The 13,960-nt window shown below is 44.7% G+C and overlaps 1 protein-coding gene across 1 annotated transcript in view; it reads right to left on the reverse strand.

Annotated features, from left to right (window-relative positions):
* Positions 1 to 13,960, reverse strand: part of SLC7A1 (solute carrier family 7 member 1) — a 40,592-nt gene that overhangs the window by 10,517 nt on the left and 16,115 nt on the right. Inside the window, exons 3-8 of the mRNA XM_066544877.1 lie at positions 9,256 to 9,414; positions 6,875 to 7,049; positions 4,917 to 5,041; positions 3,136 to 3,358; positions 2,216 to 2,355; positions 444 to 546 (exon numbers count right to left, since the gene is read on the reverse strand). Coding sequence (XP_066400974.1) covers positions 444 to 546; positions 2,216 to 2,355; positions 3,136 to 3,358; positions 4,917 to 5,041; positions 6,875 to 7,049; positions 9,256 to 9,414 — 925 coding nt within the window. The remainder of the gene's footprint in view (positions 1 to 443; positions 547 to 2,215; positions 2,356 to 3,135; positions 3,359 to 4,916; positions 5,042 to 6,874; positions 7,050 to 9,255; positions 9,415 to 13,960) is intronic.

Genomic DNA, 13,960 nt, shown 5'->3' on the forward strand with positions numbered 1-13,960 from the left:
TTAGCTTAGGTTTGGGAAGATGTGGGAGCTCAGCACTTCTAAAAGACACACGGATCCTGCAAACACATGCTCAGTTCTTTTCCTGCTAATAGATTCATCTCAAATCTCCTTTTAAAAGGAGGACAACCTGAAATGGTTGTCCATTGGGAACAAGAGTGGGGACAAGGCAGGCATCCAGGATCGCACACCTTTCCTCCCTACCCCTTGGCATAACTCCCGGGGCATTTAGAGTTGACCACAGCAGGACTGGCACAGAATAAGGGTTAACCAAGTTCAGAAGACCTCCCTGTAGATCCCACTAACAAAATCCCCCATAAAATTAAAGAAACAAGCTCTTCACATGCCTGTAGCTGGAGATGTGCCCATAGAAACTATAAGGGCATCTGTCTACTGTGTGGAATTCTCTCTGTGTGCCAGAAGAGACAAAGCTTCTACATTCTTACCTCAGTACCAACACACAGGCTGCTACCAAGGAGTAAGCCAGGAGGGTCCCGATGGACATGAGGTCCACAAGATCTTTCAAGTCAAAGAGAAAGGCCATAACAGCTGTAGGAGGAGAGGAAGGTAAGAGAGAAGAAAAATCAGCAACATGGCAGAACATGCACATCTCAGCAGTGTTAATAACAATGCAGCACACATGTGACTCTTGCTCAGGACTTGGTAGGGGAGCTTAAGATGTCCCAAGAGAAGGAGAGGCAGGCCTTGGTGCATGAATACCCTAAGACTCCACAGGCTGTCCCAGCCTCAGTAGCTGAAACAATAGGAAACTTACTACAGTAAATTCCAGCCTGTTTGTCTCGCACAGCTATGTTCACCCAACTACCAACAAAAACCAGGGGTTTAAGCCACAACCTCATTGTTAGTCCCCCAGTGCAGCTGCAGCACTCCTAAAGTCACAATTATCTCCTGGAAGTAGCTAGAGGGAACAGAGGATGGGCAGCACCTTGCCCTGGTGTCTCAGCTTAGCTGGGTTGCAATCAGGCTTGTGCATGCAGTGGGACCAAGCATCAAAGAGGACATCTTGAAGTAGCAGGTGTCATCACAGGGATTTTCAGAAAAAGGCTGCCATTCCTTAGGGACTACCCTGCTTACACCCCTTACCAGGTAACCCTGGTTGTACAGGAATTTGTATAGGGCTTTCAGAAGGCAAATAAGTGGATAAAAGACACACAGTCAGACATCAGGTGGCACCAACAGACATATGAGAGTGTAGGGACCTCAGAGCCAAGCCTGGCCCCACTCAGCCTTAATGTACAACCTGGAGCCCAACAGCCAGCCCAACCATTAAACTCAGCTGGCAAATGCTGTCCCTGCACCCTGGGTTTTGGTCACAGGCACTATGAACCACTTGGATGAGACCACAAAGTTGTTTGTTTTTTTTACTTTATATTGCTCTTTTTTCTACCTCACTATGGTCTGGACCCAAACACACCTGAAGAGGAAGGTGTGGGAGAAGGAAGCTGTGAGGAGGCTCTGTGAGTCCCAGCAGCAGGAGCTGAGCCCTTTCACAGAAGCTCAGAGCCCAGGGAAGCAGTCTGGGACAACTCCCCACCAAAGGTGGCACATTCTTGTACCCACAGCTCATCCTATACTTGCAGCAGAAAGTAAAGCGGAAGCAGCAAGGCTGCTCTCCTCTTTGCCAGGCATCGTGAGGAAGGGGGTGGCTGCAAGAACAGGGTAAGCTGCTCATCCTTGCTGTCTAAGAGGTTTAATTCCCATATTTCTGGCAGGCCAGGAGAAGGAAGGAAGAACAGGATGGCTGCCAGCTGTGACTAACTGATTAACAAATGCCAGTGCCATAGGGGCCATCTGCTTGTCTCCGGCTGCTCTGGCATCTTCTGCAGAGCTGCTACCCACAGGCAGTGCAGTGTCTCCAGCCAAGCCAGGCCAACAGCCACAAGGATGCTGGGGCACCACTGGCTGCTACCTTGCAGGGCGTTAATTACTTTCAAGGCTGGCTGAGCAGAAGAAGGTAGTTCCTGGCAGGAGACAGGACTGTAAGCAATGAGCTCTGAGAAAGAGGGACAAGCACACAGCAAGCTTCTCATGCTCACCAGACTCCCCAGGGCATGCCCTGGAAATCCAGGACACCCTCTGGGATGCTGTATTCTGCAATATCCAATTAGTAAGTGGGCTAGAGTCAGGCAGACTTATCTGCCCTGAAGATGAGCTTATGTCTCCTTTCCACACATTTGTGCAAGTCTTTGGATCCTACCTGCAGTAGCTCCTGAGGTCACCGTTGCAATTAAGGGAGTTTTTCTCTTCTCGTTGACTTTAGCCAAAAACTTAAAGAGAAGTCCATCTTCTGCCATAGCATAAATTATTCGAGGCATCGGAAACATGGAGCCAAGCAGACTACGGACATAGGAAGGAGAAATAATCTACTTATGTCACCTCCTGCTGAGCACAGGCACAAAAGTGAAAACAAGTTTATGGCAGTGTAACTATAGAACAGGTGGCCTTCATTCACTTCAGCTTCTCCTTCAAGGGCTCCCTCTGAATACCCATAGCTGGTAACTGAGGTGCAGCTCTACGATTTTGGATAGCTAAACTTAGCCATGGGGCATAAAACCAGCCTGACTTTCAGGCAGTAAAAGAGCTGTAACTTCTACGAGCCTCTGTGAGCTGCTCACCTAATTGAGCATGTCTAAGTTGTTCTGAAATAGGCCTTCCAAGTTCAAGAGGTGAAAAGTTCTGCCTCCAGCCTGCCCTGCCTCCCATCCAGATGGCTGTCCTGCAGGTAACCTGCAGACAGATGGCCCTGGATATGGTAAGCCCCATGTGCTCCTGAAGATGCACCCTGCACCACCTGACACAAGTCTGCTCTCCACCCAGCAGGCCAGGATGTCTTGCACCCAAACCGTGCCAGCATTGCATAGCTGCCTCCATGATTTAGTAATTCAATCCAGATTTATATTCCTGAGATGCACCTGCTGGTTTCTTCTGCTAAGATGGGACTTTCTGAAGTGATACTGGTTACCTGCTTCTCTGGTACCTACCACAGGGTGAAATCTAGTCCTTTTGAGGTCAGTAGCCCTGAATTTCATCCCTGGTCTCCACTCCATTTCTTAAAGGAGATGGAGGTACATGAGACATGTACCTTGAGAGATGCAAAAATGAAGAGCAGTGTCTTACCTCGTAGAAAGTGCACACAAGGAACCAACAGCCACTGCATAATTGGCTCCATCCCAACCCACGTATTTAAAGGCATTGGGTAAAGGGCTATTGGTATCCAGCCGGTAGTAAGGCATCATGAGCGTCAGGGCAGCCGACACGCCAAAATAAGCCACAAAGCAGATAAGAAGAGATGCCACAATGCCAATAGGAATGGCCTTCTGAGGGTTTTTTACCTCCTCACCTAGAAGAAAGAAATTTAAATATCAACTAAATGACAAGCAAGACCTTTATCCCAACCTAGGGCAGGCATGCTGCCTGGGGCTTTCAAAGGTTTCATGGGTACAGAGGTGCTCTTTGACCATAATGCTGTTGATGGCCTGCTCCATCCACTTGGGTTATCACAGCCTGTTTGCTCCCATTTCTGCTGCTCTTGTCACTTCTGACACACATTCGTGGAAGCCTTGTAAACTCAGGCACAGAAACAATCTGGATTAAAATAGTGCTTTGCCCAAAACAGATCATCCTTCTATCCTACTCCTTCTATCCTACTGATGGTGCAGACCCAAGAAGAGTTCAATGATCACAGATGATGGAACAAGAAAGTATTGTGCAGTTGCAGGGAAAATCCATGGATGTCCATTTTAGTACCATCTCTACTAGAACTAATACACCAGGACTAATACACCATAGGTGCCCATTTCTGGAGAAGGACAGAGTGCCTGAAAGTCATATGGCTCTTTGAACACGCCTCATAACAGAAGGACCTTCTCTAGTTTTTATGGAAAATTTTCAACAACCAAGTAGGAAAAAATGTGTGCAAAAACCCAAAATTCCTCAAAATTCAGGCAGTGATCAATTACAGAACAGATTTGCACTTTCCTAGTCCTATAAAACTGCTCTGAAAGCAAGAGCTCCTGAGGTACAGCATTTCAGCAGGATGAACTGATAAACACAGATCCATACACCTACAAGTCAAAAGCAGATGAATGTTTCTCCCACAAGGAGAAGCTCCAGGGCTGGCTGGAGTAATGGAGCCAACACTTCTCCAGCTCCTTGCTTGGAAGACACGGTAAATCTTTATCTGTCTGTGATGATTCCATTCTCCCTCTGCTCCAACCGTTCTTGCCAAATGTGAAATTAAGGATAATCCTTTCTTCAGGAAATTAAGATTCATCTTAGCTCCAAGAATTATGACCATGCTGATAGCTTCTCTCTCAAAATGAGACCTCGTAACCTTGACATGTAAAATCTCCTGATTCTAAAGCACAGCTCTAGGGTACAGTTTACTCCCCAGAGGCTTCCTCTTTCTCTGGATCTTTAAAATACTCCAAGCCATCAGAGCTTCTTCAGCTGAAGGCACTGAAGAACACTGTTCCAGAATAACCTGTTGATTAAAGTATCATCTACAATTAGAGGCTCTAACCCATACCAGACATGTGAACCTGGGCCTTCCCTGTTTGCCTAGCTGGAAAACCTGAACATCTGACCTGGTTGTGTCATCACTGACCATCCACTAGCTTGGGCCCTGAAGGCAAAGAAGGGAGGAAGCTCATGGTTATACAGTTTATCTGTGTGCTACAGCAGCTAGAAGTTAGCACTAAGGCACTCAGGAACTCGAACAAATGTAGCACTTTCACTATTAGGAGCAACTGAGCCAAAAGCCTATTTTGAGCTGAGGTTTAGAGGGACAACAAATGTGGTGTCCTGAATTCCCTATTATCTGTGCTCTCCAATGTTACTGAAAGTCGATCTACCGGCAGCCAGGTTCATAACCACAATGAAGACATCTTCCCTCTTACCTGTAGTAGCAATACAGTCAAATCCCACAAAAGCATAAAAACACGTGGCTGCCCCTGAGAGGACTCCTTTCCATCCATAGGGCATAAACCCTCCAACACCGTAGAGCTTTTCTTCCTGTGTTTGACTGAAAGGCATGGCACTGGGTTAGAAGTGATCCTGCCTAGCTGGGAGTCACAAAGCTATTCACACAGCTCATAACAAAATCCAAAGCCAAAGTTTGAAGAAGCAGGCTCTCCCTTTCATATGCTAGCATACCAGGCATAATGCTAAGCCCTACCCACTGCTGAGCTTTGACTGGCCTGCAACAGCCTGGGGAAGGCATGGAATAAAAATGGTTCATGATTTGCTCCCACCACCTTTTCTATGGGGTGGATAAAAATGTCTTGGCTAAGACAAGGAGAAAATAGCATGAACATTAAAAATAATTTCCTAACATTACTGCATGTGTGCAGATACATATATTCATTTGAACAGAAGCTTTTGGAAAAGCTGAAAACTGAGAAACATGCAAATCATCCACTTTTTACTTTAGATACTTAGATAAAAGGTAGGTGAGTAGACATAAGAAAGGAATGCAGGGTGCCGTGATGGTTTAAAATCCACCCCATCTTCTCAAATTCCATGTGACAAGTTCATACCCAAACCATTCCTGTAACCGTGAGAGAGAAGTGGAGCCTGGATCCCTGACACACCAGCTGCTTTGCTGAGCCTTAACCAAAGTTCATTCAAGTCAACAGACAAACACAGGCTGATCCCAGAGCACTCTGGATTGCAACCCCATATCCATGTGCCTTGTGTTGAGTGATATAACAAGCACACCCTTCAGTTCAAGTGACTTAGGTAACTTTTTCAGTGAAAAGTCTTTGTAAAGATGAATTAAGGCAGTTAAACAAAACTAAATCCCAAATCTGCAAGTCTTCTCACATATCTGAACTCTCTCATAGAAGCTCTGCTGAGACTTAGATGAAATCTGGCCAACAGAAATAGTACAACCCAAATGTGGATCACTCTGGAAATAATGATAAAATAAACCCCAGACAGATTTTACAAAAATAGTAAGTCATACAGGTCAAAGAGCTGCACTCATACTTTGAAACTCTTGCAGTAATTGCTCCTTGCATGGGAATAGCAGGAGGGAAGGAGAAGGGACCAGTCCTATAGAAGCAATTTCTTAGCAGCAGGTTGAATTTTGAAAAGAGGCTCAAGAAGTGGCTTTTACACAAGATAAAGTTGACCCACACAACACTTATGAATCTCACCCAATTTTGCCCAACTGCGCTTCCTTGCAGGCCATCATAAAAGTCCTGATATATGTGGAGATATATAAAGGCCCTTATCCTGTGTGATACAGTCTCAAACAAAAATTAATAGCTTTGTCTTACTGGTAGGCCTTGTAAGCTCCTTAATTTTGATCTTGTGTAGGATGACAGAATTTTGGCCAAGCAAAATGTCATTAAAAACAGATTTATGATATGCTTGCAGCAATGCATTAAAATAATCTGCAACTTGCCTTCATTTTATTGAGGCATTTGCAACAAGGTCTCTATAAGGTATAAAAATGCCGAAGGATGTTGCCCAAGTATTCAAACAAAGTACATGGCTATACTTGGACATGGCTTCATACAGGCACCAGAGCCAGCCTGGTGTAGACTTGAGTAGAACACTATCTAAAGAGCCCTTTTCTCTCAACTTGGGGTTCTATATTGGTTATAAGGCTAGAAATGGTCAGTCCTGCAGCAGGGCCCATGATGACACAGCCTACTCCAAGCACTTTCAGCCCATCAGTACAGCTTGCTTTCAGCAAACACACACCAAAGACAGCTTTGCCTCCAAGGTCTGTGGCAAAGGAGGCAGCCATCCCATTCACTGGTTTTCTAACTCAGTCCATAACCCCCCATTTAAACTTGCTCTTGAAAATGCACCAGCTTCTGAGATGAGAAGAAAATATCCAACCTACTTGTCTTTGAAAAGGCTATGGCTTCTATTGTAAATGTCCTGTTCAGTCAGGTTCCAGTTTTTAACAGATCCTTTCACAAAGCCGGAGATCACGACAAATCCAAGGACAAGGACGTTGATGCAGGTGAACACTTTGTTCACCAGGGCAGATTCTTTCACACCAAAAGCTAAAAGCCCTGGGAAAAAAATGGCATAGGTCAGGTATTTCACCATCAGCAGCAGGTGCTGGGGACTCACAGACATAGCTCAACTGTGCTCATGCTGTGCTCTGCCCAAATTATCCCATCTTGTTTCTTCACAAAGCCAAGCAGCTCAGGATTCACTCAGTCAGAAGTAGGATGGGGACTTCAGCTCAGACATTATTTCTGCAGAATGTGACACACCCTCCCATCCAGCATGCCCATGTGGACCGTGTCCCTGGTAAAGTGCTTTGCTAATACACTTAAACTACTCCCACAGCCTCAAACTCCACACAGAGACCCAGAGAAAGCACAACAGGTGATTTTCAATGAAGGAACACTGTCTTAGAGGTCTTGGCCAAATGCAGAAGTTATGGACAACACTCAACTTTCCTCAGAAACTGGGGGAAATATGAGCAGGGACCAAATCCAGGAGGATTCTACTTCCAATAGCTACTTCTAGAGCTGAAGACAAAAAAGAAGGTGACATCTTAGGAATCCTGCTCCTACTTAATCAGCAAGAGCTTTGCCAGCAAGTTCAGTGAGAGGAGGATTTCAGCTTGGTCTTAAGATCATCTATCTGAAGAAGAGCATGGCTACAGGCCTTGGGAAGCAAAATCTCACTGAGGCATAGCTTGGCTTCTCAGGTCGACAAGCTCTCTTAACTTCCTCTTCAGGTGTCTGATTTTTAAGAACTGAAACTTTTAACTCAAATCTAAGGCTGAAGGAGAAGTAAAAAAACTTCACACGGGCCCAAGTGAGAAGAGAAGCACAACACAGTGTTCTTTTACTGCAACTCCAAGGCACTTCAATTAGAGAAGAGCATCCTGTGTACTCACCTTTCCTTCTTTTAAAGTAAGAAATAAGCTGAGACAGTCATATCAGAAGAATGTTTGATATAACTGCATACCAGCCCACAAAAACTTGCAAGGTACTTTTTAGAAATCCGAAGCTCAGGACAGTGCAAGCAGAAATAAACTTGCTATGATGGTATTTGAGACTAAAGCTGCTCTTTCAGCAGCTTTTTTTTAGAAAAGAATGGTTTGCCTTTTTTATTAAAATCCATGGAATTTGCTTCATGCAGGAGCATAAAGCCACCTTATTACAAAGTAACCTTTGTAATTTTACACCTCAGCACTGCTAAAGTAAGGAGTTCTAAATTTTGTAAATTGTATCTGAAGTGAAAGTTCGGATTCGGATTTGAAATGAGAGCAATTCATATTACATACAAATGAACAAAGGGGAAAATCTCTCCCATTCAGATGTAATCCTGAAAACAGAGGGCTACTATTGGCTTCAGCAGCCATCCATGCAGTCCTAGATCCAAATGCAAATCCAAATGTCAAAGCATCCCTTGCTTATGAGACCTGTCCCTATGAGCACAGCTCACACTGAGAAGGCCATTCCAATCAGAGTGGGAAATGTCAGGATAACCTTGCTAGTGGGACACTGAAGCTTCTGCCTGCTGGAAACTGCAGAGGAATATAGAAGTGTAATTTCTTAAATTTGCCTAAACTTGGTAATGCTTTGCAAGACCCAGCTGGAGTAGAAGTAAACATTCAGAAGAATTTTGATCTTGCAAGTTGTCAAAACTTGTCCAATTTATGAACAAAGGCTTGGCACATTTTTAGAAAAAAAAAGAAATGAAGACTGTGTGTGACACATTTATTTCTCTGGAGTCTTGTATTCATTTCTGCAAAGTGAAGCCTGTACACATTTAAAAACACCCAAAACTAAAACAGTAGTACATGAAACTGTAACCGAGTCCTCTTTCTTTATTTCCCTCACTCTTCTGGCTCAAGGCATAAAAAATTGGCAGATTATCAAAGGGGGAATAAGGCTGATAGACTAACTGCATGAAATTCTTGTGTAATAGGATTTGTGGAGGGAAGGATTAAACTCCTATACCTGATTGAGGATAACAAGTCATCTTTTCTTTTCCTCCTTATAAAAAATTTGATTGAAGGCCTTAAAAGTGGCTCAAAAATATCAAGAATGCTCCCCTCTAATTCAAAACCTTGTAAGCAGGCTATGCCCTGTGCTAACTCCTCAGCAGCTATATAGGTCAATCCAACACTTGTAGCAAAGAAAGTCTTTAATATGTTGTTCAAAATAAATCAGGACTTCATGCTCATTCCAAAAGCAAACAATGAGATTACAGAACAAGGAGGTGCAAGACCCACAAACCCCTCCAGTGCCTCACCTGTTAGGATGATGATTATCACCACAGCAAAGATGTCTGGGTATTTTGCTAGCACTCCGGGAGCATCCATCGTCATGTATTTTTTACAAAATTTTTCAATGTGCTGCCCTATGATTTCATCAAATGTCGCACTCCAGGCTCTGGCCACACTTGAGGTTCCTGCCAGAGGATAGAAAGGACAAAGATCACCTTTGTGGCTGGCACATGTTCCAAACCAGGGAGAGCCTTGTAAGGTTTTTCAATACAGAGGGCCTCAAAGCAACCTTGCATGTGCTCCCAGGTGCTGGGAGCAGCCTTTCATATCCATACCCAGCCCACAGCCTGTGTTCATGTTTGGCATCTGCTCTGATAGTAACACACACAGGTGGTGGACCTCAGACTCACCCTGAACTGACAAGATGAGAAAAATCTTTTTAGTCTGGCTTCTTTGCAAACCTCAACTTTGCCTTTGATACTGCCCTGATTGATCTCTTCCTCATACCCCCAAGGGCCTTTCCCCCAAACCTGGTAATTTCTGTTACCAGAGAGGTCCAAAGGTAATGCTGGCAGAAGTCCGTGGCAGCCCCAGTTAGGTGGCTGCAGCCCAGGCAGAGAGCCCTTAGAGAATCCAGCTGCCCTCCAGCACTGCAATGCTGGAGCACCAGAACCCAGACCACACCAGTGGCCAGCTCTGCACTCTGGCAACACCCAGGTCTACTCTGACCTCCAGTGCTAGAGCATCCAAGCAGGAAAAAGACTCAGATATAATTTACATGTTATCTGAGCATAAGTCAGCCTATTGCAGAATGCTAGGGATGACCACAGCAAGTGGAACAGCTCCTGCCTGCAGCAAGTGCTCAGGCTTCGCCCTCTGGGGCTGCTTTTTGTTTCTGTTTGAGTGCATCCAACTACGTGCAGCTTGCTGGGGTGAGAACTGAACCTGGGGTCTCAGGACAAGCAAGCTAGGGACAGTGTCTGTGCCATAAAAGTAATTTTAGAGAACTGAAATAGTAACAACAAAGAGCTACCACCAGACAGGGGCAGCATTCTGTGAAATAAGTAGGCTTGGATAAAAGCCAACTTCTCCCTCTCCTGTGTTAACATGGCTACTGGTACACTCCCAATGTCTCATACAGTACATAGACTGTATATAACAGCATCTAATTGCATATCATAATTATTTCTGTATATAATTACCTAGTTAAAGAAAGACCTTGTCTTGGTTTTGGCTTGCAGAGCAGCTCCTCAGAGGATGCCATCAGGGGCCCCTTTCCACCCAGAACAGTCTGTCCTACCACACTCACCTGTGAGTGGGTGTTCAGGTCCCAACTCCAGCACCTGCAATCCTGTCAAACAATGTCTGTGCTCACCCACAGCCAAATCCTCTGCAGCAGTGGTGGGCAGCACCTGCAGCACAGCTGGGAACACTCACCTGCCCAATTCAGCTTTGCAACAGCATAAAAATTAAGCTGCAGAACAGACCTGTTGGGAGACTCTTCTGTTCACCAAGACAGAAAAGTGCACAGTGTGAACACACCTTTAAAGAGTTTGGACATCACTGCCATCAATTTAATCTTGAGAAATTGCAAAAGTTATCATACACCACATTACAATTTTTCAAGTTAGCTTTGGCACGATTTGAGGAAAAAGACTATTTTAGTGCTATTTTTTGTCCTAGCTCTAATATTTTACATTCTAGGACAGGAACACCCAGCTCCTGCATGTGTTATATTAGATGCCAGCTGCTTCGATGCCAGTTCCACATAACTATCACCCATTTATCCAGAACTCTCTGTAACCAACAGGCTTGAGGGAGCAGGGGGAATCTGACATTCTTTCAACAACACAGACACCTGGATAATATCAAGGATTTTTTCTGGGTCAGCATAGCCTCACCAGAGCAGATTTGGCTCCTGCCTACAGCATACAGCTCCCAGGAGAACTGCAGAGCTCAGGTGCTGGGCTCGCTGCAGGAACAGGCATGGGCAAGGAGGTCACCAAGTGCCAGGAAACCCCAGCAGCACCTACTGAACAGAGATGCTGTTACTCATCATACTACCAGTTCCCACCAGTTTCTAGTTCCTGAAACTCATCTCACAATCTGGCACAGTTCCCCAAACCCACATCATCCCAGAAGAAAGTTCACATCAGATCCTGGTCCTGGACACCTTTCTCCTTCTCTCTAGACCATAACTGATAAGTTGCATGCCCATTTATTTCTCATCGCCCACCTCCAAGACTCCACACAAGCCTTCCCCCAAGTCAAGTCACTTCAATTAATTAAAAGTTACTGGCCACTCATCCTTGGGACTCCAGGTTTTCTTTTACCACCCTCACAATACTTCCTGAGCCGATGTCTGAGAACCTCAGCATGAAAACACCAAGCCGGCCGAGCTCTTTAGAGATGCACATTTTTGATGCACTGCTTGGCATTTTCTCAACAAGATTAAGAAAAAAAAAAAACAGCTTTCTGCCCCTTTCAAGCCCTGGCTCTGAAGTGCAGCATGTGCCTGTCAGAGACTGGGAGGAATGACTGATGTCCTGAGACATTTAGGGATGCCTGTGTGTCAAGCTTTGCCCTGGTGAGGCAGTGCCCTGTCCCCACACCTCCCAGCCTCTGTTCCAGCACTGCATTAGCATAGCAGGGGCAGGGCTCCACTCTGCCTAACCCAGCTCCTGAGAGGCCAAATGGCCAGAAGTCCCACCTGGAGGGAGGGCCAACAAAGGCCCAGGGGTTTTTATGGCTGAGCATGAGTGCAGCGCATCTTGACCCTACCTTCCTCCTGGAGCTTGTATCTGAACACTCCTGGAACCCAGGCATTGGTAGCTCTGTGTGCTTTTCTATATCTTCTCCGTCTTTCACTCCTTCTTCTAATTCCCTCTTCTTGGAAGATTTTAAGTAACTAACAGGTGTAAAGTTTGTCAAGTTGGATGGCCTAAATTAATGCTGTGAGTAGTGTTCTTATGTTGATCAGATGTTGTAGTAAGTCTTTAGCCAAAGTCTCCTAATTTTTCAGAAGTTTGCCAGTAAACCTTCGTGTTGTTTTGATCTCTTGAGACTATCTGGTTGATATTTCTCCCGTGTGTCTAACTCAGAGTACAGGAACCATTATAAACACTTTCAAAAGTCTCATTGAGCGAGTTGATTGGGGCCTTACAGTGGCAGCCCAACATATCTTTCTCCTCCACGCCCCAGAAGCTGCTGGGAGTTGTCCTTGCCCTCAAGAGGGGCAATTAGTTCTGGGAAAAAAGCTGGGCAAGATAAAGAGACCTCCTACACCTCATATCCTCCCCCAGTGTTTTTCCACCTTAGCCACCCTTTCTCACAAATTATGAGAAAGACAGTTTGCAAATACACATTCTTGACACAGGACTGAAATAAAAGTAAGGAAGTTGTATTTGAACACATTCATGGATTGTATCTACTTATTTTTAACTGAATTTCCTGCCTTGTGACAATACACTGAGCAGTCAACTCTGAAACAAGAACTGAGACAGTTGTTCAAAATCCATTATGAGAGGGGAAAAAAAAAAATCTCGGAAATACCACTCTGAGCCCAGATCCTCGGAGTAGAACATTCAGTAGGCAAAACTTTTCATTGTGCATTTGCAGAATCAGGTTTTGGGACAGCAACCACGGCTATGTCATTCATTTTGGTCGTCCAGTATCATGGTAGGAATGGCCCCAAAACCAACTAGATGAGGGCATGAAGGAGACGATTTATCATTACCTTTCTGGAACAGAAGAAAAGTTACCAAGAAGTCTGTTCAATTTTTCTATGTGTAGCCTAAGCAGAGTCCATCGTAGAAGTGTGGAAGAAATTAAACACTTACTTTTTTAAAAATTATTTTTTATCTACTCCTTGCAGTGAATGTAATTCACAAAATAGCTACAGGACTCAGATTTCTTAAGGAGAGGAGTTTATTGACTCTGGATTTTCATCTTCTCTTTTTTTTTTTTTTTTTTTTAAGAAGGAGGAGAAGAGGAGAAAAATATTTCAGGTAACACACAGAGGAAAGCCAGCATGATCTCAGATAGGCAGCTGCTATGCCACTATGTTGTTCTTGATATGATCTTACCCTCCAAGCACCATGGAAACTAAATTCCGAGGTAATGCTTACAAATCTCATAAAATGCATTTAAAAAAACCAACTCCTTTTAGTAATTTAGCAAACAGTTGGTTTTCAGTTTAACTAGCAAGCTTTCAGTCTCAGCTGGTGGGTCTGTTGCAGCCTTAGAGGCGTGATAACAAGCAGCCTGCCCAGAATGTGCTTGAAAAGACACAAATCCTTAATTAGCAAAGTGTGGCTTAGTTTTAATGCATCAGCTGAGTTGCACAGCGCATGCTCTGAGCTTGAGCCAGGGCCTCTCCTAGTGGGAGTCAAGGGCTTAGGAGAGATTTGGTTTGCAGTTTCCAGAGACTCTGAACCTGCAGATCATCTCAAGATTAATTCCGCAGCACTTCACAAGACAAAACTCTTATCTCCAGATACTTTAAATAGATCCCAAAGGGACCAGAATTAATCCTTGATCAACTGTGAGTACAGGCACTCTGTATAAAACCATCTTTCAGTGAGCAGCTCCTTTCTCAGCAGAGAGGACACTCTTTAGCACCCTAGCAAGTGTGCAGAAGACAGGGGATGCCAGAGGGATGAGGTGGAGATTCAGAGGAATTCCCAGCAGCAATAAGCCCTCAGCCAGCAGCACAGGAGCCATCAAAAACAC

The sequence above is a fragment of the Molothrus aeneus genome, chromosome 2 (genome assembly GCF_037042795.1).
Source record: "Molothrus aeneus isolate 106 chromosome 2, BPBGC_Maene_1.0, whole genome shotgun sequence".
Taxonomy (NCBI): domain Eukaryota; kingdom Metazoa; phylum Chordata; class Aves; order Passeriformes; family Icteridae; genus Molothrus; species Molothrus aeneus.